General features: G+C 55.0%; 9 protein-coding genes across 9 annotated transcripts; 4 read left to right on the top strand and 5 right to left on the bottom strand.

Moving 5' to 3' along the window:
• Positions 1 to 631: 631 nt before the first annotated feature.
• Positions 632 to 2,151, bottom strand: BDZ99DRAFT_466174 (uncharacterized protein). Its single transcript, XM_033720709.1, has 3 exons — positions 1,873 to 2,151; positions 1,719 to 1,809; positions 632 to 1,625 (listed from the first exon to the last, which is right to left on the bottom strand). Exons 1-3 carry the CDS (start codon positions 1,994 to 1,996, stop codon positions 902 to 904), a joined length of 939 nt encoding a protein of 312 aa, XP_033572786.1. The 5' UTR covers positions 1,997 to 2,151; the 3' UTR covers positions 632 to 901.
• A 1,309-nt stretch (positions 2,152 to 3,460) lies between these two features.
• On the top strand, positions 3,461 to 5,214 carry BDZ99DRAFT_466173 (uncharacterized protein; the record flags this gene model as incomplete). Its single annotated transcript, XM_033720708.1, has 1 exon — positions 3,461 to 5,214. A coding segment is annotated over exon 1 (1,639 nt), but the record flags the coding sequence as incomplete, so codon positions are not given.
• A 159-nt stretch (positions 5,215 to 5,373) lies between these two features.
• BDZ99DRAFT_449496 (acyl-CoA N-acyltransferase) lies at positions 5,374 to 6,751 on the bottom strand (the record flags this gene model as incomplete). The annotated part of the gene is made up of 4 exons (XM_033718120.1): positions 6,440 to 6,751; positions 5,968 to 6,013; positions 5,596 to 5,917; positions 5,374 to 5,503 (listed from the first exon to the last, which is right to left on the bottom strand). The coding sequence occupies exons 1-4, from the start codon at positions 6,695 to 6,697 to the stop codon at positions 5,374 to 5,376; spliced, it is 756 nt and encodes a 251-aa protein (XP_033572784.1). The 5' UTR covers positions 6,698 to 6,751.
• Positions 6,752 to 7,460: 709 nt separating this feature from the next.
• Positions 7,461 to 8,681, top strand: BDZ99DRAFT_99110 (uncharacterized protein). Its single transcript, XM_033729095.1, has 2 exons — positions 7,461 to 7,979; positions 8,048 to 8,681. The coding sequence occupies exons 1-2, from the start codon at positions 7,541 to 7,543 to the stop codon at positions 8,200 to 8,202; spliced, it is 594 nt and encodes a 197-aa protein (XP_033572783.1). The 5' UTR covers positions 7,461 to 7,540; the 3' UTR covers positions 8,203 to 8,681.
• A 1,709-nt stretch (positions 8,682 to 10,390) lies between these two features.
• Positions 10,391 to 12,458, top strand: BDZ99DRAFT_539012 (uncharacterized protein). Its single transcript, XM_033726661.1, has 2 exons — positions 10,391 to 11,339; positions 11,777 to 12,458. The coding sequence occupies exons 1-2, from the start codon at positions 10,563 to 10,565 to the stop codon at positions 12,110 to 12,112; spliced, it is 1,113 nt and encodes a 370-aa protein (XP_033572782.1). The 5' UTR covers positions 10,391 to 10,562; the 3' UTR covers positions 12,113 to 12,458.
• A 1,324-nt stretch (positions 12,459 to 13,782) lies between these two features.
• On the bottom strand, positions 13,783 to 14,712 carry BDZ99DRAFT_466171 (uncharacterized protein). The gene has a single exon (XM_033720707.1). The coding sequence runs from the start codon at positions 14,324 to 14,326 to the stop codon at positions 14,126 to 14,128; it is 201 nt and encodes a 66-aa protein (XP_033572781.1). The 5' UTR covers positions 14,327 to 14,712; the 3' UTR covers positions 13,783 to 14,125.
• Positions 14,713 to 15,082: 370 nt separating this feature from the next.
• On the bottom strand, positions 15,083 to 16,051 carry BDZ99DRAFT_99098 (uncharacterized protein). Its single transcript, XM_033729094.1, has one exon. The coding sequence runs from the start codon at positions 15,880 to 15,882 to the stop codon at positions 15,292 to 15,294; it is 591 nt and encodes a 196-aa protein (XP_033572780.1). The 5' UTR covers positions 15,883 to 16,051; the 3' UTR covers positions 15,083 to 15,291.
• A 1,491-nt stretch (positions 16,052 to 17,542) lies between these two features.
• BDZ99DRAFT_449489 (putative short chain dehydrogenase/reductase) lies at positions 17,543 to 19,553 on the top strand. Its single transcript, XM_033718119.1, has 2 exons — positions 17,543 to 18,300; positions 18,376 to 19,553. Exons 1-2 carry the CDS (start codon positions 17,898 to 17,900, stop codon positions 19,071 to 19,073), a joined length of 1,101 nt encoding a protein of 366 aa, XP_033572779.1. The 5' UTR covers positions 17,543 to 17,897; the 3' UTR covers positions 19,074 to 19,553.
• A 76-nt stretch (positions 19,554 to 19,629) lies between these two features.
• On the bottom strand, positions 19,630 to 21,141 carry BDZ99DRAFT_449488 (Aldo/keto reductase; the record flags this gene model as incomplete). The annotated part of the gene is made up of 3 exons (XM_033718118.1): positions 20,623 to 21,141; positions 20,363 to 20,569; positions 19,630 to 20,297 (listed from the first exon to the last, which is right to left on the bottom strand). Exons 1-3 carry the CDS (start codon positions 20,819 to 20,821, stop codon positions 19,630 to 19,632), a joined length of 1,074 nt encoding a protein of 357 aa, XP_033572778.1. The 5' UTR covers positions 20,822 to 21,141.
• Positions 21,142 to 21,224: the final 83 nt, after the last annotated feature.

The raw sequence follows: 21,224 nt of genomic DNA, 5'->3' as shown, positions 1-21,224 counted from the left end.
CTACAGACGTGCTCTTTCGATTCACAGGCTCGCCACCTTTGCATCTCATCCTGATTCTTGAAAATAAGCTGTAGCACCACAGACGGTGTCACCGACGCGTCCATAGTCCATACTGCCCCTTCTCTTTCACAAGCTCGACACCTTTACATCTCGTCTTACTCCTTAGAGCCGAGTTGGGGCACCTTAGACAATGTTAGCAGTGTGTACATAGTTCCTCTCTCAATCCACAGGCTTGATCCCTTTACGTCTCATCCTACTCTTCAAAACCGAGCTGGAGCACCACAGACAATGTCAAAAGTGTACACACGGCCCCACTTCCATTTCACAGGCTCGATACCTTGACATCTTGTCCTGATTTGAAAAGGCATGCTGAGGCACCACAGACGGCGGCAAAAGTGTGCAAACAGCCCTGCTTCCAATTCACTGTCTCCATACCTTTACATCTCATCCCGATGGCGGAAGACAAATTGAGGCACCACAGACGGTGGCAGAAGTGTGTACACGGCCCCGCTTCCAATTCACGGACTAGATACCTTTGCATTACCTTCTGGTAGCTGTAGACGAGCTGGGGTACCGCAGACGGTGTCACAAGCAGTGAAATTCACATTACCATGGTTGATGCACTTGATTTGCGTTGGAGATGAGAGCTGTGATTGAAGGAAACTGCTACCTACTCATACATACCGGAGGAGCCTCGCACCGTGGTGCAAGCTGTCAAACCGCAAGCCACTCGACGCCCCAAATCAGACCACGTTGACGACACCGCTGCACGATCAGTACCACATGAACGACCCCCCACACAGCCTCATTCCCCAGACACCCACCCCATTCACCCCGGCCGGTTCTGGCATCCACCGCTGGCAGCGGCTTCCGTGCGGCTTCCAGTGCATGTTGAGGTGCATCATGTCCCTAGTTCTCTCCAAAAAAAGCCCTCTCTCTGTCCGCCGCAGACTGCGCCCTCCGCGTCTCCATGTTCTCGTACTTCGAACTCCGTGAAGTTGTTCTGGTTGTTGTGGTGGACCATGATGTCCAAGGGGTGGAGGTTCTGTTGTTTGAAGATGTAGTTGTCCCGGCTGCGGACCCATGCGTTAGTGTCTTCAATGATCGGAAAGCCCGGTTCGGCGGCGATGTTGGCCTCAGTGTCGACGCGCTGGGCATACAGGCAGGCCATAAACTTCCGCAACTTGCAACCAGGCCAGGTGCTCTTGTAGACAAGGTTCATGATGTTAAGGTTAATGCGGGTGTTGTGTGCGCGTGTCCAGACGTAGAGGCGGCGGATAATCTGGTTCTGTAGGGCCGGGAAGCCCAGTTTGTCCGCCAGAAGCCAGACTTTGGCGAGAAGTAGGAACGGGACGTCTGGCGTGTCCTTAGTCTTCTCGAACGGGTCGTGCTTATACAGCCACGCCACAATGACCCTTAGGGTCTGCCATTCTTCGTTCGGAAGCCTCAGTGTAAACCGCCCTTCGCCTAGAACTTGCAGCTTGTTGGGGTCGTTGTCGGGGGCCGCGAACCAGACCCTGAGGGCCTTTGTGATGTAGAAGTGTAGTTCAGGCGACCGGTGTGTAAACTGCTTAAGGTGGACGTGGTAGGTCTTGCCCTGCGCCTCGAAGACGATGACGCTGAATCTATCTCAGTTAGCGTCGCGATTGTGTGACTTGTACCAACAATAGAAGCCCGACTGGTGCCTCAAATGTACGTAGAAGAGGTGATTGACTTACTGTTTCTGCTCGATGTGGTTCGGTGTCCAGCCGGTCCGTGTGTCCGCGTCGTGGCAAACAACGCACTGGACGGAGAGGTGCTGTGGGTAGCCTAGAGGTGGAAGCTCTGTCAGTCAAAAGCTCATCAGTAGCAGTAACGTGAGGGTTGTCTTACATTTCTTGCAGAGGCCGTGGCCACAACATGCGAACCAGAAGCCGCTGTGGTTCAAAACACCACACTTCTCACACATCGTGACGTTCTCCGGAATCGGAGGGCTGAGGGGGACGTGGAGGGTCATAACTGCGGACGAGAAGGTCAGGTTTATCTACGCTTTTGTCAAGAAAAGAGCGGACGTGGTGGTGATGTGGTGAGAGCGACGAAGGACGGAGGAGTGAGGGCGGGGCCGTTTTGTAGGCCACGAAGGCTGCCAAGACGGCCCACGTAATTGAGCGTCTTATGACCACTACACCTTCACCACGAGCAGTACGGGTATCTCGTGCAGTTATTGTGTCCCGTGGCACTGTTGATAGCCAGTTATGTACCCCCAGGACGGATCTAAGAGAATTAAGAGAGCGACAGCAGAGGACCTGATATTGCGGACGAGATCAAATTTTTGAAATGTGGCAATATATGCACCTACAGTAACTTACCTACCTAGCAGCCGCCAAGGGAGCTTCGCGTGCCTGTCACCTATGCCACTGAGACAGAGACTACGGGCCAGTTTACGGGTTGGAACTAACACAACGCAATAGTACCCACACGCAGCTCTCAGAGATCCTTCATTGCCCGTAGAAACTTGGAGCCCGATGTCAAAGACTCAACCCCCCAGATCACGCTTTGATAAACACCCTACCTACCTAGCATCCGCGAAGGGAGCTTCGCGTGTTTGTCACCTATGCCACTCAGATAGAGACCATGGGTCAATTTAGAAGCTGGAACTAACACAGCAGAAAATTACCCGCATGTGAGGTTCCTCATGGCCCGTAGAAACTCGCTGCTCAATGTCAAGGACTCGACCCACTAGATCACGCCTTTAGAAAACCTACCAGCACGCCAACGTGACGAGTCTTCCAGCAGGTTGTGGAAGACCGCGACGTGATGTCAAGAGCTAGAGTCTCGAGATCAAACCCTGTGTTTGCGCACACACTAGGAGAGCTGCAACAACTATCAGCGCCAGCAGTAGCTAGTGCACCGTGGTGAGCTTCAGGGCCTACGGATTTTAAAAGCGGTATGACACACCAGATCAGGCTCTACAACAACATGTTGAACAACTCGACGGCCATGTGGTGGTCTCGAAACAGTTAACAGCATGGTCACGAGCAAGAAGCGCGTAAGTTAATTCACGGTCCGCAGCGTCAGACACAGAGTTTTAGGTCTGAGAACACGTTGGGACTACCTTGAAAGGACACCCAGGAGCCGTTGTCAGGAGGGCTGCGCTTACTGACCACTATGAACAACTGCAACAGGGACGTAGGTAATTTGAAGCTGGTAGACTCAACAAGTCAAAGTCCACTTGTTTCAGGACCACGGGGGCGCATTAAAAGGACTATATGAGCGACTGCTAGGAAGGCTTCAACTAGTCAATGCAGTGGCCATCAGTGATGGAATTCAATGCAAATTCGATGGTTGTTGTAGATGAGTTGCTGATGGTTGAATGCTGATGTTGCTCTCTCCAACTTCGGACCGGAAGATCCTTTCATCCGAACCTGGAAAAGCTTCAAAATATTTCTCCGCCAGATCCACCTCCACGAGAAACCCACCAATACTCCCACAGCCAAAGATGTTCTCCGTACCGGGCTGGAACGTGTCCGCTCAACTCAAAACACAAGCTGATGGTCACAACGCACCCCATACACAAAACACCAACGCTCCTGCGAATGCAGCAGACCCCGCCCCGCCGTCGAAGAAGAGGAAGCGCACGAACCGGAAAGACAAGCAGACCGAGGCCAATGGCATCGCACTGGGACCTCCTGTAAACGGCAATAATATAGTGGACATGTGGGAGAAGCATATCGAGGGGAAGAAACCAGACCAGGACAAGCCCGTAGAAAAAACGGAGCGAATGAAAGAGCGCGAGAAGAAAAGAAAGCGAAAGCTGAAGGACGAGAAAAAGGCGAAGACCAATACACCTGCTCCTGCACCAACCAAAGACACTACCTCGGACGACAAAGTTTCTAAAACATCCTCAAAAAAACAGAAGCGCGACAAATCCTCCAACCCATCTACCAAAGATATGAACACTCCCGCTACAACTACACCAACAATACCACCCCCAACATCCCTCCCCCCAGCTGTCAAACTAACCCCTCTCCAACAATCCATGCGCGCCAAACTCGCCTCAGCCCGCTTCCGCCACCTCAACCAAACCCTCTACACCACCTCCTCCACCTCCTCCCTCACCCTCTTCAAAGACAACCCCGAGATGTTCTCCGAATACCACACCGGCTTCGCGCAGCAAGTCGCCGTCTGGCCCGAAACCCCCGTCGACGGCTACGTCACCTCCATTCTCTCCCGCGGCAAACTCATCGAAAAGCGCGACCCCTGGGCGCAGAAAAACAAAGGCCAAAAGAATCAGAAATCCAAACCCCAGCCCACAAACGCATCTGCGGACGAGAAGCCGCTGAAACCCCTCCCCCGCAACCTCCGCGGCGTCTCCACCATCGCGGATCTGGGCTGCGGCGTCGCCTCCCTCTCGCTCGCCTTGCAACCCCATCTCAAGCCTCTCAGACTCGCCATCCACTCCTTCGACCTCTCCAAACCCGCGGGTCCCGCACACGACCTCGTTACAGTGGCTGATGTAGCGAATCTCCCGCTAAAGGACGCCACCGTGGACGTTGCGATTTTCTGCCTCGCGCTCATGGGCACCAACTGGCTCGATTTCCTCGACGAAGCTTACCGCATCCTGCGCTGGCGGGGTGAGCTATGGGTCGCCGAAATCAAATCGCGGTTCGGGCGGGTGAATCGCGCGGGAAAGGTGCTCGCACACAGCGTCGGTTCACAGCAGAAAAAGCCAATCCCGTTCTCGAAGAAGCCGAAGCCGCCGACGAAAGCGCAGAATCGGCAGCTGGCGGAAGCGGAAGAAAAAGTGAATGACCAGCTGCTGAGCGTGGAGGTGGATGGCGTGGAGGTGGATGCGCAGAAGCAGGAGACGGATGTGTCGGCGTTTGTGGAGGTGCTTAGGAAACGCGGGTTTGTGTTGGATGGGGAGGAGAAGGAGGCGGTGGAGTTGGGGAATCGGATGTTTGTGAAGATGCGGTTTGTCAAGGGGACGCCACCGGTGAGGGGAAAGAATGTTGTGAAAGAAGAGGAGGTGGCGCAGATGGGCGGTAAGAAGAAGATGCGGTATCTGGAGGATCTGGATAAGGAGGAAGACGGGGGAGATGAGGGAGGGGTGTTGAAGCCCTGTGTTTATAAGCTGAGATAGGCGAAAAGGAGGTGAGCGGGTCTGCAGGACACGAGCAAGTTTGACGTCCACAAGTACTTGTAGAACAAATTACCATTTGATTGATGGGGTTTGCTACTGATACATTTTCGTGTTTTTGAAAGCCTCTTTGTGCATCGTGATCGTCATCATCCATCATAACCCCAAACCCGGCCTGTAATGCTGTCGAATCCTATTCCTGAGCCCTAAACTCCATCCCATCCGTTCCATGATGCCATCTGCTAACAATACCCCTACCCAGTCGTCGGTCCAAACTCCAGCACCATATCAAACCACCCTCCACCGCCATAAGTCGCCTTGGACTCTCCCCGATTCTCAAATCCAATGCGCTCGTAGAACGGCACTAGTTTTTCATGCGCCAACCTTTCCAGAATCAGCTCAGCTGAGGACGAGAGGTGGACAACGTGGAATATAATAGGGTGGAAGAGTTTGAAGAGGGCAGAGAGTATACTCACAACGCAACCCTGTCCGCCATCCCCGCACTCTGCATCCGCTGCACAAACGCCAACACAATCGTGCGTCCGAGGCCGAGGTTCTGATACTCGGGCAACACGGCGACCGAGTGCAGACAAATTGTGCGGCCGTGCTCGTTGTGGCCAAGCGGCGGCATAGCCATGTCGTCATCGGTGACGGTGAGATTCGCCGATTTAGTGGCGATGCAGTGGGCTAGCAGGACAGATTTGCGGTCCGGGTAGCTGGAGTCGGCCGGGTGGGAGAAGGGTTCTTTGCTGAGGGTCGAAAGGGTGGGCGAGGTTGATGTTGAGGTTGCGGATGTGACTTGATGGTCTAGTTAGGGATGAGGGGGTTTTGGTGGGGGCGGGACGTACAGAGGCCTAGACAGAGCTCGCCGCAGGCTTTGAGGCGGTAGATGAACTGGGGTCTATTAGATTTGTAGACTTGGGTATTTGGATGGAATGACGAAATGGGAAATTGGGCACGTGAGGGGGGTGAGGGGTTTTTGTGGTGGCAGTGGGGATAACTGGGATGAGGAACAGTCGTACAGTGTTATTCAAATCGTGCTACAGGGTTTGGGATGATTGGGAGAGGGTTGGTTTCAGTTTGTGATTTTGAGGACGGGTTGACAAGATTGTGGGACGGAAGATAGATGCCAAGACGATGGAACGAAGGACTGTTGAAACAAGAGAGGGATAGCAAAGGTGTTGATCATTTCTTGATGATGTCTCGAAGGCAATTGGAGCATGATGGAAGTATGGTGAAGTGATCACAGTGTGAGGTGAGGTGTGAGCAAAGTGGACGAAGTGACATGATGTGTTATTGTTGTAAGTATGAACAGCCTACCTTCTCCCGGCTACAGGCTTCGTGAGGAGGGAATGTCGCGTTCTCCAGATGGATACAGCTCTCGAGATCGCTGCTGGTCAGTGCCTGACAGTATGGATGCAGCTCGTTTATGCCGCCCTCGTCGCGGTACAACTGGAGCTGGGAGTCCGAATCTGGCGACGCAAAGGTTTGTGCCGGGGGCGCGCCATTCTCTGGCTCCTTGGTCAAAGGGGGCATGCCGTCGAGGGTGGCCCTCTCGGACTCGAGGTCGCGCGGCATGATTGCAGTGGTGCGTTGGTGTGTTGAGTAACGGTGGTGGTGAGTGGTGAGAGGCGCGGATGGAATGACGCTGCGTCCGAAATACAACGACGTCGATGGTTCGCCAGGCACGAGACCGCCAGGCACGAGACCGCCTGCCGCTTCGTCGATGGCGGCCTCCCGACGTCTCCCAGTCCATCCCGCTCATTCACGCTTCATTCACTCTGCATCCAGGGGCAATGGGCCCGAATACCTTATTTTGCCTGCCACCTCATCTTGACCAGACGGGAACGTGCCGCGGGATCGACTCCCCGGTCGATGGCTGCCGATTGCTCGCCAGCTGGCAATGCCCGAATCGCAGCACGAAGCTTGCAGCGCCTCCTGGTGTTGACGAGCAAACACGACACAGCATCCAAGAGCCAGCGTCTGCCTCAGATCCCGAACCTTGCGACGGCAGGCGGCCTTGCCGTGCGCCCTCCACGCTGCCCCTCGCGCTGATGTCGCCGGCGCAGGATGATGCGCAACGCCCATGGCCTGCATCGCCCGCGACGACTGACAGTTGGGCTTGCGTCCGGACTGCAGCCAGTGCAGCACGCGGCATGGGCCTTGGCTGGAAGCAGCCTGCCAGCACTCTCCGCTGCTGCTGTGCGCTCCGCAGCCCCGGCCGCCCTCAAACTGCAGCGGCCAGCATGGGCAGGGCGCAGGGCGCATGGGGGCATGGGGCGCGGCGGGGATGCTGGCGCTGAGAGGGTGGTTGAGGCCCAGCACCTTCACCACCAGCGGGCTCTTGGAGATATGTCTGCATGCACACACAGAGCGAGACGGCGGCCATGTAGATAGCCCGCCAGGCACGGCTCCAGACACATGCTCTCAGCCGCCCGCCGCGCCCGCTGCGCCCGCCGCTGCAGAGGCGCCTGCTGCACCCACACCGCCGTGAATCCATCCCACCTCATCTGGGCCACCCGCGGCGGCCACTGCGAGCCCAACCCACCACCATACAGCTATAATACCTCTGCTACGCCCGCCCCCAGGCCTCCGCACCGCCAGTGTTCCGCGCGAGATGAGCGCGGCGTGATTATTAACCGCTGCAACCCGGCCTGCCATCGCCTTCCATCGCCTTCCAACGGAGCTTCGAGGCACCCGCTATACCAAGTGCCCGTACGCTTCACCGTCGACCCCATCCGGCCGGCCTGGCACACGCCCATCCCGGAAACCAGCAACCCATCCTCTCGCCATCGCCAGTGTACAACCCACCGGCACCGATTCAGCGCCGCCTGCATACCAGCCCCAACACCGCGACCATGTGAGCCTGCCGCCCCGCCGTTCCTGTGCGCCGCCTTGAAACCGCAGAGCTTCTGCTAACCCTCCCAGGCCCCGCGTCACCATATCCATCAACGCCCCCGACGAGCAGTCGGACCAGGAGCTGCTTACCCTCGACCTGCCGCCCGGACTCACCGTCCAAGACCTCAAGGTCTTCGTTCAGGGCGAGACCAACTTTTCCCCGCAATCGCAGCAGTTGTACCTGAACGGCCGACCTCTGAACAACGATGCCCAGACACTCGAGGCTGCCGGCATCAACGATGGCGAGATGCTGGCGATGCTCATCCGGCGGCCCGGGCAGCCTGCGCAAGGAGGACGGCCCGCCGCTCGCCCCCAAGGTGGTGCACGGCGGCGGGGAGAGGTGAACTCGGACGAGCTAGAAACTGTGCGACTGCGCTTTGCCGGCGACCCCGCAGCCATTGCAAACCTCCACGAGCAGCAGCCAGAGCTGGCCAGTGCCGTCAACGACCCCACGCGCTGGAGGGAGCTATACACCGCCATGAGACAGCAGGAAGAAGCGCGTGAGCGCGAGCGCCAAAACCAGATCGCCCTACTCAACGAAGACCCCTTCAACATCGAGGCGCAGCGGAAGATCGAGGAGATGATCCGGCAGGATCGGGTCGTGGAGAACCTGCAGCATGCGTATGAGAACAACCCTGAGGGTAAGCACGACGACACCTACGCCATGACTACAGCTAACAGAGCGCAGTCTTTGCGAGAGTCACTATGCTCTACATCAACGCAGAGGTGAACGGCCACCCAGTCAAGGCTTTCGTCGACTCTGGTGCTCAGGCTACGATCATGTCTCCCGACTGCGCCAAGGCTTGTGGCATCATGCGACTGATCGATGTCCGTTACGAAGGTGTAGCCAAGGGCGTCGGAACAGCCAAGATTCTTGGACGTGTACATCACGCCGAGATCAAGATTGGAGACGCGATAATGCCATGCGCGTTCACTGTCATGGAGGGCAAGGACGTTGATCTTCTATTTGGCCTCGATATGCTCAAGCGATACAAGGCCAAAATCGACCTTGAGAAGAACGCTCTCTGCTTCCAGGGCATCGAAGTGCCGTTCCTACCAGAGTCCGAGATCCCTAAGAGCTTCGAAGAGGCTGTGATGAATGAGCCCACGGTGTCTGGTCCGAACGGAACCGAAATCGGTGCCAAATCAGGCGCCGTCAGGCCTGCAGGGGCGACGGCTGCAGGCAGCTCGGCTGTGGCGTCCGGCTCGGGAGCAAACTTCCAAGGCGCAGGTCAGCCAGTAGGCTCCGCACCCGCTCAATCACTTCCACGAGCCGCACTCCAGCAACAATCTTCTCCTACATGGCCTCAGGAAGCTATCGATCAGCTACAGGGCTTAGGGTTCTCAAAGGGCGAAGCTATTCAAGCCCTCAACCAGACGCAGGGGAACGTAGAATTTGCAGCTGGTCTCCTCTTCGCCAAGATGAATGACTGAGAAAAACTTCTATCCTTGATCTACATTGCATGTCTGAACGAACCAGCATGTGCACGACCACGAATAACATCAGCATCATCGGCTTTCCTTCCGGGCTTTCTGGCGTCCGGTGCTCGATTTCATTTCTAATCTCCTCTTGGAATGTTCTACTCTACGGGAAGAATTTGGGAGGCATAAAGCATTTAGGCCATGCATTAGGACGTTGGTGGGAATGGCATGGGACGGGCATTTTTTCAGCGTTTGCTTTCTCAGAGATGACTTCATACTTCTTCCGTGCATTAGGACCATTACGGTGAAGGAGCAATACAACCATTCGAACATAGGCCCCTCCATTCAGGTGAGGCCCGCCTATCGTTGCGAGTGGAACCCAAGGTCACGTGCGCCCCACTTTATCACGTGAGCTAATATAAACTTTATTGTAACTGCCACCACCATCATGGGCCTTTCGGTTCAGGGACTCGACCTCTTTTCTGTCCCATCTCTCCAACTTCCATCTGTACTGACAGGATCAACCTCGAAGCGCCATCTAGAGAACTGACGTAGGCCTCCTCGCCTGATTGATACATGTTCAGCCACACAACAAGCGACAATGCTTCGTGTAAGGGATCTAAATGGGATGATATCCATACCATCACGTCGTATACCATCATCGGCACGAAGGGTACCAAACAGGGTTCCACTGTAGGCAGCCTGGCATAACGACATTCCGCATAAGCGCTAGCCCCGCAATAGCGTGCTCTTAATCCTTGGATAAGTGTTCGACTCATAATGAGGGGGGCGAACTAGATAGTCGGTGGCGGACGCTGGCACATATAGTCCCGAAACATTATTTTATATCAAGCTCTTTCATATTTATTTTGTTGCGACTGTTAGTATCACTTATTTTCTCCTCTCTTCTCCGACAATCTTTTCTTCTCCGAGACCGGAAAAGTCTTCGGCGATTTTTCATAAACACATAAGTTTAGAAACCTCGACTCCGTAACCTCATCGGTACTATAAAAGTAGGCCTACTTGTCCCCAAAGTCCAACTTCTCACTCACGAATTACCTAGTCCACAGAAACAACAGCCACGTCACAACCATCCATACCTAAATCTACTCCATCACAAACCATGACCGACCTCACCGGCCGCAAACCCGAGCTCGATCCAACACCTCCTATACCCCGTCCCGCCGAACCCCCAACCACTCCTCCCCCATCTAACCTCCACTACACCCCCCTCCGCATCCCCAAGTCCCCCACCCACCTCCCCTTCCTCGCCGCCGCTCTCCGCACCGCCCGCCTCGCCGCCCTAACCGCCGAGCCCTCCTCCTTCGCCACCACCTACGCCGCCGAAGCCACCCACCCGCTGTCCGTCTGGTCAGGCCGCCTCTCCGCGCCCGAAGCCAACGACTTCGCCGTCATCACGACCCCTGTCCCTATCACCCCGCTAAAAGATGAGGAGGAAGACGCAGTGGTCGACCTCCTGCTGAACAGCGAATGGGCCGGCATGATCGCCCTCCGCGGCTCGACGCCGTACTCCGACTACTTCATCCCCGAAAGCGGCCAGCACGTCGAGCAGTCGGGCGAGACGCGATGGCACCTCAACGCGCTGTACACGGCGCGGGCGCACCGCGGGCGGGGGCTCGCGAAGGTGCTTATGGGCACCGTTGTGGACTACGCGCGGGCGCGGTCCGGGCCGGGGGAGAAGGCGCGGGTACGGCTGTTCTGCACGGAGAAGATGGTGGGGATGTATGCGCGGGCGGGGTTTGCGCGCGTGGGCGGGTGCACACTCGCGGAGGCGTTTGTGGCGAACGGAGATCCGGGGGGCGTGCCGGGGGATGCGGGGGCGACGGAGGCGGGGAGGGGGCGGTGGCATACGCGGTATGGGGTTGTGATGGAGGTGGTGGTGTGAGGGGGTGGGAGGGGAGCGCTATACTGGTATTAGAGGTTTCTGGAGATGTTTCAGCTTTTCTTTTCTTTAGCCTTTCTTGATATAACACTGGAGCCGAAGCGGTTCGAGCATTGGCTGAACTTCATCCTGCTCATGTTCTTTTGTTGCTCGGTTCCTGCGCCATCTCTCTCGTTCTATTCAAGGGCCCTCCCTCCTCCGAACGCGCGACTCCTCCTCTTACCCACCCTTAGTCATAACTTGCATGAAAACTCATAAACCCCCTACTCAACGCGCCCCTACACCCCCCCCTTATTCCAGTTGATATTATCTATCCAATCATTCCCCGTGCCGCAATTCAGTTTCTGGCACAACCGCGCACACACGTTAGCAGCTACGCCTGATGTTCAAGCATTTACTCACCTCAAAAAACTGCACCGCAACCCTCCCTCTAGGTAGATGCTGTACATCCGCTCCTGCACCCCGTTGCTCCAGTACGTGTAGTACCCCGACGACACGCCGATCCAGATGTAGTAGTCGCCGGTGCAGTCGCGCGTCCAGGGGTAGCCGTGGATGGAGGTGCTGCGGAGCGCTATGTTTGTCGCATTCCTACAGCGGATGAGTTTGGTGGAAGTGGGATGAAGGGAGAGTGGAGGGGGAAGGGGTGCAACGCACGTGATCTCGGCTTCGCCGTCCATCAGCACGCGGACGAGATGGCCGGCATGCTATGGGCTAGAGGGCAGAGCTGCGGCATAGGTGGGGGAGAAGAGGAGGGCGGAGAGCGCCCCTAGCAGTGCTAGGAAGCGCGGGGAGGGAAGCATCGCGACTGAGTTTCCACTGCTTGGTACGAGAGATTGGGAGATTGGGAGATGTTGGTTCTGTGTTGGATGGCTCAGCGGGCTTTATATAGTATATAACTGAGATCCTCGACTTGCTCGGTTGTACATACGATCAAACAGCTCGTCTAGGAGCTGAGATGTGGGGCTGTGGGGACGTGGTCAGCGTTAGAAGAGGTTCCACGATGACATCCGAGGAAGTTGGTAGCGGTGCTCCCAGATTCTCTTCATGGCCATGCTCTCATCGGGACCAATGTGTTGAGAGTCTGTGGGCCGGTTGTCAAATTGTCGTCTAGTGAGTATTCACCATGACTTAGGTTGCAAATTGACGTGAACTCTGTTTGATTTGTGAAGCCGTACGAGCAGACTATATACTACATAGGGAGCGTAGGCATAAGTACTAATTAGAGGCAGCAGTAGGCAGCGGTAGGCAGGGTAGGCCACCGTACCCCAACCCCCCTCTGTAGAAGTTGTAATTGGCTAGGCACGTAGGCCGGAAACCCTGAGTCCATGCCCATCATTCACACCTTGCGCGAATTGCCTTGGTGGTCCACGCCTAGTTTGTGGTCAGCAGTGCGGGTTTGTTTGTGTCTGGGTGCTAATGCGGGACCTATGTAATACTGCAAAGCGCCAAGACAGGTGGGACTGTGGTGCTGGCGTCAGATGCCAAGTATTATAGCAAAACAAAATTGACAAAATGAAGAAATCTGGGTCGCTTAAGAAAGCTGTCAAAAAGGGGCCGGAGGAGACTGGCTATAAGATCCAAATCGGTCTAGTACTTCTCTCGTCAAGTTCTCACTACTGGTTGGTCGGACGGACAATCCGTCGAGCGATAGACTGTCTCGAAGCTTTCCCCTGGGTTTTTGATAGGACAGTAGCCCTAATTTTTTGCAAGTGTAAAATAGGTTAATTTCATGGATTGTCAAATGGCCTTTTAATTTTCGTTTTGCTTTCAAATGTGAATTGATGGGATGTGAGATATCCGTGTGTTTGTAGCTTTCTGGGCAGTGTGTCTGTACGCTGCTGCTTGCATTTACGCATGGTAATCGAAGAGATGGATGAATGTTCAGCTCGCGAACCCTAGGTATCAATCCTCGGTAACGTCTAATACAAATAAATCGGAGCTGCAATGCCACGTCATGGATATCCGTACACTTGTTTACCGCTGCATGAGAAGCCTCATAGTACTTTCAGAATTCCGAATGAGAGGGAAGTTCAGCGTTTTGGACAACTAATAAAAGCATGAGGTTACTCCAGACAGCGTCAGCAGGGTATACGCAGATTAAAAGTGTACCCGCTGCGGCCGGTTTCTATTAGTGCTTTGGGGCTCAACAAATAGAGGCAGGAAAGGGTACGGATATCTATGACAAGACGTTGTAGCTTGAAAAATAACATCTAAGGGAAGAAGATGTACTGATGTAAATGAGACCTGCGGAGAAGTCAAAGGAAGGGTTTACTAAGCCCCGTAAGACCGAATAACAAAGAAATAGTGCACTGTTCCCGAAATAGAACGACTGGGCAAGTAAGGCAGCTGAGAACTCTTGATGCTGAGTACAAACTAAACAAAGATGAAAAACGTTGATAGAAAAGAAGCAGACGGCCCACCCAGAGCCACAGTCACGTGGAAGTCACATGACCCTCTCTCAACCGTCTCTCACCCTATACGGAGTAGCGACATCATGAAATACCCGGTACACAATACCAAACCGAAACTACTAAGTACCTTCTTACACATCTACGTAGCTTCACCCGTAACAAGTTCTAAACCTACCCCCCTCACCTACAGCCCCAGCAACCCTCACCAAGGTCACGATAGTAAACACTTAGCTTCACAAACACACCCATCCGCAGATCACTGTGCCGTCAGCAGCTGAATACGAGAAGCGCGGGGGTGGTGGGTGCAGGTGTGTGGCAGCGGGCCGTCGGGCGGGTGGCTGCGGAGAGGCTGGCGCCCGCGAGATCGCGATGCTAGGCACGATTGAACTGCGATGGAGTTGCAATGCGCAAGACAGACGACATAGACGAGGATTTAGAATGATGGAAGCGATAATGATATGCTTGCAGCCATCCCGTCGCACGCGCGACGATCGCGAGAACCGGGAGAGGGAATTGTCGCGTTGCGCAGGATCGGCAGACACGCGCGCGGGTCGTAGGGCTGGTTACTGGCATGAAGGCGTAAACACCTCGAGAGGGATCCAGGATTGAGTGTTTATGAAACGGGAAGGATGAGTTGAGTGGTAACCCGGGCGCGAAGGAATGATAGGATGGGGGCTGATTTGTTTCTTAAGGTTGCGACCGCCGTGGACGTAGGGGGTCGTGTCTTGAAACGGGGTGACGACGACGACAGACGACACACCACAAACACCCCACGGCACGGCGTCCGGGCGCAGAGGGGGGACGACAGCAGCACGCCACTGGTCGCACTAGAGAGTCACGACGCGGAGGTAGTGAGCCGATTTAAGATTCCCAGAGTCAGGACGCAAGGGGTAGTTAATTCACGCGTTGTAGCGGGAAGAGTGGATAGGACTGTGTATATAATCAAAATCAAATTGATAGGACTGTGTATATAATCAAAATCAAATTGATAGGACTGTGTATATAATCAAAATCAAATTGAAGTCTAAAGCATGTATGTTATCATGCTAACCACCAAGCCTGGCATCGCGAACGAACCCCCGTGCAACGCGTCAAAAGAAGCAGATAAAGCAAGTACAGCCATTCGTTCCAAAAACGAGAGTCCGGAGGTATAACAGTTATCATGACATTCGTGAAAGCCCGGGTTCATAAAAATCCAAAATCCCATTTCCCTCTAAATTGACAGATTGCACATCTTTTGCGAATCGCGTGAAAGTAGCATCGACGAACTTGACAGGCTGCGTCACGGATAAGATATGAATCGAATATAAATGCGTGTGTGCCGACTCAGTCCGCACAAGGACAGTGGACTCTCCGGAACCCCTGTTTGAGCGAGCTTTGAGTTTTGTTTTCTCTAGAACACCGTTGCTTGCCCTCCAACACCCGGCCAGGGGGGCCATCAAAAGTCTTCCCAAAGGGGTATGTGTAGAAGTGAAGAAAGGGCGAAATGAGACAAGTAGGGTGCCCAGAAGAAGTAAAAATGCAAGCCAGGGCAGCATCTACCGCCGCACGTGCGGGTGGCGGATGTGATGCGCGTGGCGGTGGGGAGCATGCTCGAGAACATCGCGCTTAGAGGGCGCGTTGTCGGTGCAGAGGTAGAGGTGGATATCGGACGTGATAGCGCATGAGATGGTGTTGACGTCGTCGTTGTAGGCGATGTATGCGCCGGTGCAGCTGGCGGCGTTGGGCGCACAGCTGCGGGTAGGGCAGCTCGCGCTGCCCATATCCAGATACCAGCCGGTGGACTTGAACGGGCACTCTGATGTTCCGCAGTTGACGTTGGACATGTCGCCAAAGACGAGGCCCATGGACGGGTCCTTGGTGTACTCGAGCTGGGAGATGGGGGTGCCGGCGCAAGTGTCGTTGAAGGTCAGCTTGAGGGAAACGCCGCCGACGGAGGGTGTCTTGTAGGCTTCGCTGTAGACGCCACCGGCGTTGATGGTAACCATGGGGCCTTGACCATCGGCAGAAACGGACCAGAGGTTGACGGGCGCGGAGCACTTGTTGTAGACGTAGGCGGCACCACCTGAAGAGGCTGCGACGCCGGATGCGGCGAAGAGCGCGGCGGCTGCGACAGTGAGGAACTGCATGTTGGGTTGTACGTAAAAAGGTGTACGGTTGAAAGTTGGGATATAGAAGCGTGAGACTTGATAGTTGGTATTGGCGTTAGGTTCAAGGATGGAGTGCTGAAGCTAAGAGAGTGAAGCTTGGAGCAAAAAGAGAGTGTATGTCAAGTCCCAGCTTGGAAAGAGTGTAGGGTGCAGAAATGGGGACGGGGGGTGGGAAGATCTTTAAACGGGCGCTCTCGGGCTGACCCAACACGACGGCGGCACACCCTCCAGCAGGCGCCACGCTCAGGAACTGTTCCGAGAGAGGGACGAATCGGCACTACGAGGGCGTGTTGGCACCAGGGGTGGCATCAAGGGAGACGGACTGAGCCAACAGGAGTCGTGAGGTGCCCCGAGGAGCCAATGCGAGTTGACTCGTCCCTGATCCACATCATCGCCGAAGACCGCTCTGGTTCGGCCCCTACAATACCAGAGATCTTGTTAGCTGGCCACATGGCCGGGAGGAAGAATTTTCACCTCTTCCACTCTTCGGCAGATGCTACGCCAGCCCGTCAACGCCAGACCCGTGACGGCAACCTCTCACGCGGGACGCAAAACAATTCCCGCGACACAGAGACTGCAGTGCGCGGCGGACTCTGCCACAGTCGCAGCACCAGAGGCTCGCCATGGCAATGTGCCGCCTGCGAGGCCAGGCCCGCATGTACTCGTCAGCGTGTGGTCTCAGAAATTGGGCTTACGAGTTCCTCTGATTGGCATCGTCTGCATCTCGCGCACCCCAAACCTGCCGGCGGCCTGGCTGTCCGGGCTGGCTGCGGTGTGTGTTGTCACGACTCACTGCTGGCCTGTGGCTGAAGAGAAGCTTGGAACGAGCCCTGGAGGAGTCTGCATGCTGTCAGGCTGGTTCTCCGCGTCGGTCCGTTGGATTCAGGCCGGCGAATAGGGAAGGTCGTGTCGTCGCCGTCGTGCGACAGGCGACAGTTCCGTTCGACGTGCCGAAGCGTCGACGAGTGAGGCCACAAGGCTTCCCGGCGACCCTGTTCCTGCGCCGTGCGGCACGTCTCGGCCATGTGGGAGAGTCCCGTTTGCCGGTGGCCTAGGGCTGCTAGCAGCCAGTGGCAGCGGCCGCGATCCACAAATCACCAGCCGGCGCCGCGAGTGGGAGGCTGGAACTGCTCCTTGCGCTCCAAACGACGCCAGCGAGGGCCAGGGGCAAGGTGCATGGCCCGTCGTACAGTATCCCCCCTGTACGGACTGGACACGACCGTGCGCAAAACAAGGGTTTTTGTATGTAAAATCCCTTGTTCTACGCACGATCGTGTCCAATCCGTACAGGGGGGACACTGTAGCTTGGCACTGGCTCTGCGGCCAACGAGCTGCAGGAACGCTGCCGATTTTGAAACCTTTCTTTTCAGAGTCCTCTGTTCGCGGTGGGGGTGCACGTGGGGCCCAGTGAAAACAGCGCCAACACAGCGAGTCATGCTTGGAGTCGGCCCGTGGGCCCTTCTGCACAGCGTCAGGGTCTAGAGTGTGCAAGTCCTGCAGCTTGCATTGTCCGAGGGGAGCCGTTATGCATTGTGCAAGGCTGTGAAGGCTCTAGAGCACCAGTCACATGCAGCACGTGACCATGATAAAGTCATGCTTGTGTCATGCTGGAACCGAACAGTCACAGCGTCATGATGCACCACACACTTCGACTCCAATTCCCAATTCCGCGAAACGAAGTCCGTAGCCATCGTCTCCTCCTGACCTAGGATACGGTAGTCATCGATTTGCTCCCTATCGGATTTCGAGTTACAAGTCTTTTTCAGGCCTCTAACTACCTGTCACCTGTTGAAAGAGCACCTACTCTGTGGGATACATCGCCAGATCGAGCACGCACAGTGCCTAGTCTAACGTCTACTACAACTTTCATAAAGACACTTTGCTCCTCTCCTCGATCTGTTGGCACTGCCTCCGTCATCTGCGATCACAGACCCTTGCCATTTCCTACAATTACATCGCTCTTCCCAGAAAGCAGTCCCACCTGACTCAACGCCATGAGGCTCTACAACCCCTTCTCAACTCTCCCTTCCTACAACCCCCTGACTCTCCTAAGCGCAGGCGGCTTTACCACTCACCACAACTCCAAGCATGCAGACACCCCGCACCTCTCGGGCGAGGTCGCCGTCATCACAGGCGGCCAATCCGGTATCGGCCGCGAAATTACCGCGCAACTACTACTCCATGGCATCTCCAAAGTATACATCATCGCGCGCAGCGCCGCAAAATACCAAGATGCAATGTCCGAATGGGTGAACAAGAAAGGCCTGAAGCGGAGCGACGTTGAATCAAGAACCGAGTTTATACCTTGCGACCTCAGTAGCGTCAAAGACGTCGCAAGGGCATCGAACGAGCTACTCAGCAAACTCGATCGATTGGATATTCTCCTCAACAATGCTGGTAAGTTTAAAATTATGCTTCTAATGTGAACCGCGGCGGTTGGGGATGTGGACGCGGCTGACGCGTCAGGTACAGCTGTTCCTCCAACCCCGGATTACTCCTTGTCCCCAGATGGAACCGAGACCGTGTTCGCGATCATCCACGTCGGCCACTTTACTCTCACTAACATCCTCCTGCCACTGATTGAGCGGACGGCAGCGACATTCGGCGGTGCGCGGGTTGTTGATACCAACTCGTCGCTTCACATGGCTTGTCAAGAGCTGGATCTGTCGTTACTGACCTCTCCTAAGCCGACGAAATCGCCCGTACTTTTTGATGCTGTTTGGCGCTATGCCCGAGCCAAGCTTGCTGGCATCATGTTCACTCGAGAACTGGCGAAACGACTCCAGAAGAAGGGCGTAACTAATGTATACGTCAATAGCTTCTTCCCGGGAAACATTCCGACTGATGCATTCGATACGTGGAAGCTGTTCTTCGGCAACTTCGTTGGCTCAGCGTTCAAACCAGTATTCAGTATCATGGGTCAGACTGTCGAAGAAGGTGCTGCTACCGCTTTATTCCTTGCCACCAACAGAGACGTCGAATTGAAAGATATCAAGGGCAAGTACTTCGTCCCAATAGCGACAGAAAGCAAGCCCAGCACGCTGGCGGAGAACAAGGATCTTCAGAAGAATCTTTGGTACTGGACCGACCATCAAGTTACTGAAGTGCTTGGGAAGGGATGGCAGGACGTGGGTGAATCAACTGTCAAGCGACCAATAGGGCACGGCTGAGAATCCATGATCAACGGTTTCTCTAGCTTTTCTATCATACAGTCTAGGACACAAGTTTGGGCACGCCGTTTCTCTCATCTCGTCCTAATTTATAATGAGGTGCTGAAGCACCACAAACAGCGGCAAGTAGGCCGGCTGTCAGCGTGTGAAATTTAGCTTCTTATCATTTCAGAGTGCACTGAAACAACTCCAAATCTGGTAAGCAGGTCGTCAGCGCATCGAACGCTGCACGAGGATTGGTTCGCGGAGTATGTTATGCATTCTGTCCTCGTCGGTCCCCAATTTTTTAATCTTCTGATACCCTCTGTTTTCTTAGCCTTTATCTCTTTTATTCCGCACGACCATCAATATCCTTGCTGTTGACGATTACAGATTGGCGAGTTTTCTCTTCTGCAAAAGGAATTAGCATTAGGCCCAAAGCCCTCTTCAAATAATTGTCCCACAACTGAAACTGAAAACTTCAATGCGATAACTTCATCTATATGCTACTCTCTACTACTTCACTAGCAATCCCCAACCACCCCTTTCCCCGCTCTCTCTCCCTCTCCCATCAACCTCAAGAATGCCCAGCAACCGGCTTCGGCACATACAACTCCTCCAAAAACCTCACCTCCTCCTTAGTCAACTCCTTCCCCCTAATCCCACACGTCTCTTCCAACCTCTCCACACTCGCACTTGCCAGCCCCACAATCGGAATCGCCCCCTTCGCCCTCACCCACGCCAACGCCACTTGCGCCATCTTCCACCCCCTTTTCTCCGCCACCTCCTGCACCCTCTTATTAATCGCCACATCCACCTCCGTCACGCCCCCCATCATCTTCGCCATCTCGCTCCTCCCACTCTCCTGCCCCCACGGCTTCGCCAGCAAACCCCCGCTCAGCGCGCCCCACGGGATCAGCCCGATGCCGGTTTCGGCACAGAATTTGTTCATCTCGCGCTCCTCCTCGCGGTAGGCGAGGTTGTAGCGGTTTTGCATGCTGATGAACTTGGTCCAGTTGTGTTTTTCGGCTGTGAACTGGAGGGTGGCGAATTGGTACGCCCACATGCTGGAGGCGCCGATGTAGCGGACTTTTCCGGACTCGACGAGGTCGTGCAGCGCTTTCATGGTTTCAGCGGGCGGCACGGTGGGGTCGTAGCGGTGGATTTGGAGGAGGTCGATGTAGTCTGTTCCTAGTCTTTTCAGAGAAGCATCGACTGCCTTGAAGATGGCGCCGCGGGAGAGGCCTGGGGTGGGGAAGTGAGTATGAGTACAGCGGTTGGAAGGGAGGAGAGGAGAGGGGGTAGCGTACCGCCTTGGTTCACGTAGTCCTTGCTCTTCCCGAGCTGGGCCTCGTAGAACCAGTTGAAGATGCCGGCTTCTTCGGGGACGGTGCCCATGACTTTCGCGAGGATGGTGACTTTCTCACGGGGAATCTCAAACTTCTTGAGCGCCTTTCCGACGATTTCTTCGTTTACGCCACTGGAGTAGACGTTGGCGGTGTCCCAGGTTGTTAGGCCTATGGACTGTGTTAGTTGACCTTGCGTTTTGAGGTTTGTGGATGGTGGATACCTCTGTCGTATGCTGCTTTGAGGAGTTCGAGTCCCTCGGCTTCCTCGATGGTCCATGGCATCCATTCCTTACTTCCGATCGCCATAGTTCCGAGGATGGGGGCCGAGACACGGAGGCCAGAGGCGCCGAGTTGGACATAGTCGACTTTTGTGGCGTCGAGGCTGGCCTGGAGAGAGGCGGGAACGGGTGGTGGAGGCATGTTTGAACTAGAATGATTTTCTAGAGAAAGGAGTGCTTAGAGTTTCGAATGAAGACGAGAGTTTCGAAGCTGGTGGAGTTATGAGATGGTCTCCACATGGAACAAAGTCCTATATATACGCCAGCGATTCCCCATCGTATGGGGTAAGTGGTAACCGTGATTGATGATTCAAGTCACGGATTTAAGAATTGTTGATCTAAATGATCACCGACCGCTTTGAGGAGGCAGTAATTGCGGCTTAGTGGTCGTGGACGGAGACAATGGATATAGAGGCTCGGCTCGAGAAGTATTTCCTAGGAGGGTAGAGCACGTGATACGCTCCAGTTTCGGCTAAATGCGCTAGGCTTGTTTGAGCAATACTCTGCGAGGAACGAATTAGAGCACTACAGACTCGCCGCGCTAC

This window comes from Mytilinidion resinicola (assembly GCF_010093595.1).
Source record: "Mytilinidion resinicola strain CBS 304.34 unplaced genomic scaffold BDZ99scaffold_17, whole genome shotgun sequence".
NCBI lineage: Eukaryota > Fungi > Ascomycota > Dothideomycetes > Mytilinidiales > Mytilinidiaceae > Mytilinidion > Mytilinidion resinicola.
The sequence above is the reverse complement of the archived record's forward strand: the minus strand, read 5'-3'. Positions and strand labels throughout refer to the sequence as shown.

Coding starts and splice junctions, on each gene's coding strand:
- BDZ99DRAFT_466174 (XM_033720709.1), bottom strand. CDS start 1,996: ATGACCCTCCACGTCCCCCTCAGCCCTCCGATTCCGGAGAACGTCACG. Junction 1,810..1,872: donor CCACGGCCTCTGCAAGAAAT/GTAAGACAACCC, acceptor TTCCACCTCTAG/GCTACCCACAGCACCTCTCC. Junction 1,626..1,718: donor AACCACATCGAGCAGAAACA/GTAAGTCAATCA, acceptor TAACTGAGATAG/ATTCAGCGTCATCGTCTTCG.
- BDZ99DRAFT_99110 (XM_033729095.1), top strand. CDS start 7,541: ATGCTCTCAGCCGCCCGCCGCGCCCGCTGCGCCCGCCGCTGCAGAGGC. Junction 7,980..8,047: donor AGCCCCAACACCGCGACCAT/GTGAGCCTGCCG, acceptor TAACCCTCCCAG/GCCCCGCGTCACCATATCCA.
- BDZ99DRAFT_539012 (XM_033726661.1), top strand. CDS start 10,563: ATGACCGACCTCACCGGCCGCAAACCCGAGCTCGATCCAACACCTCCT. Junction 11,340..11,776: donor GGGTTGTGATGGAGGTGGTG/GTGTGAGGGGGT, acceptor CCCTCCCTCTAG/GTAGATGCTGTACATCCGCT.
- BDZ99DRAFT_466171 (XM_033720707.1), bottom strand. CDS start 14,326: ATGCCAGTAACCAGCCCTACGACCCGCGCGCGTGTCTGCCGATCCTGC.
- BDZ99DRAFT_99098 (XM_033729094.1), bottom strand. CDS start 15,882: ATGCAGTTCCTCACTGTCGCAGCCGCCGCGCTCTTCGCCGCATCCGGC.
- BDZ99DRAFT_449489 (XM_033718119.1), top strand. CDS start 17,898: ATGAGGCTCTACAACCCCTTCTCAACTCTCCCTTCCTACAACCCCCTG. Junction 18,301..18,375: donor TATTCTCCTCAACAATGCTG/GTAAGTTTAAAA, acceptor CGTCAGGTACAG/CTGTTCCTCCAACCCCGGAT.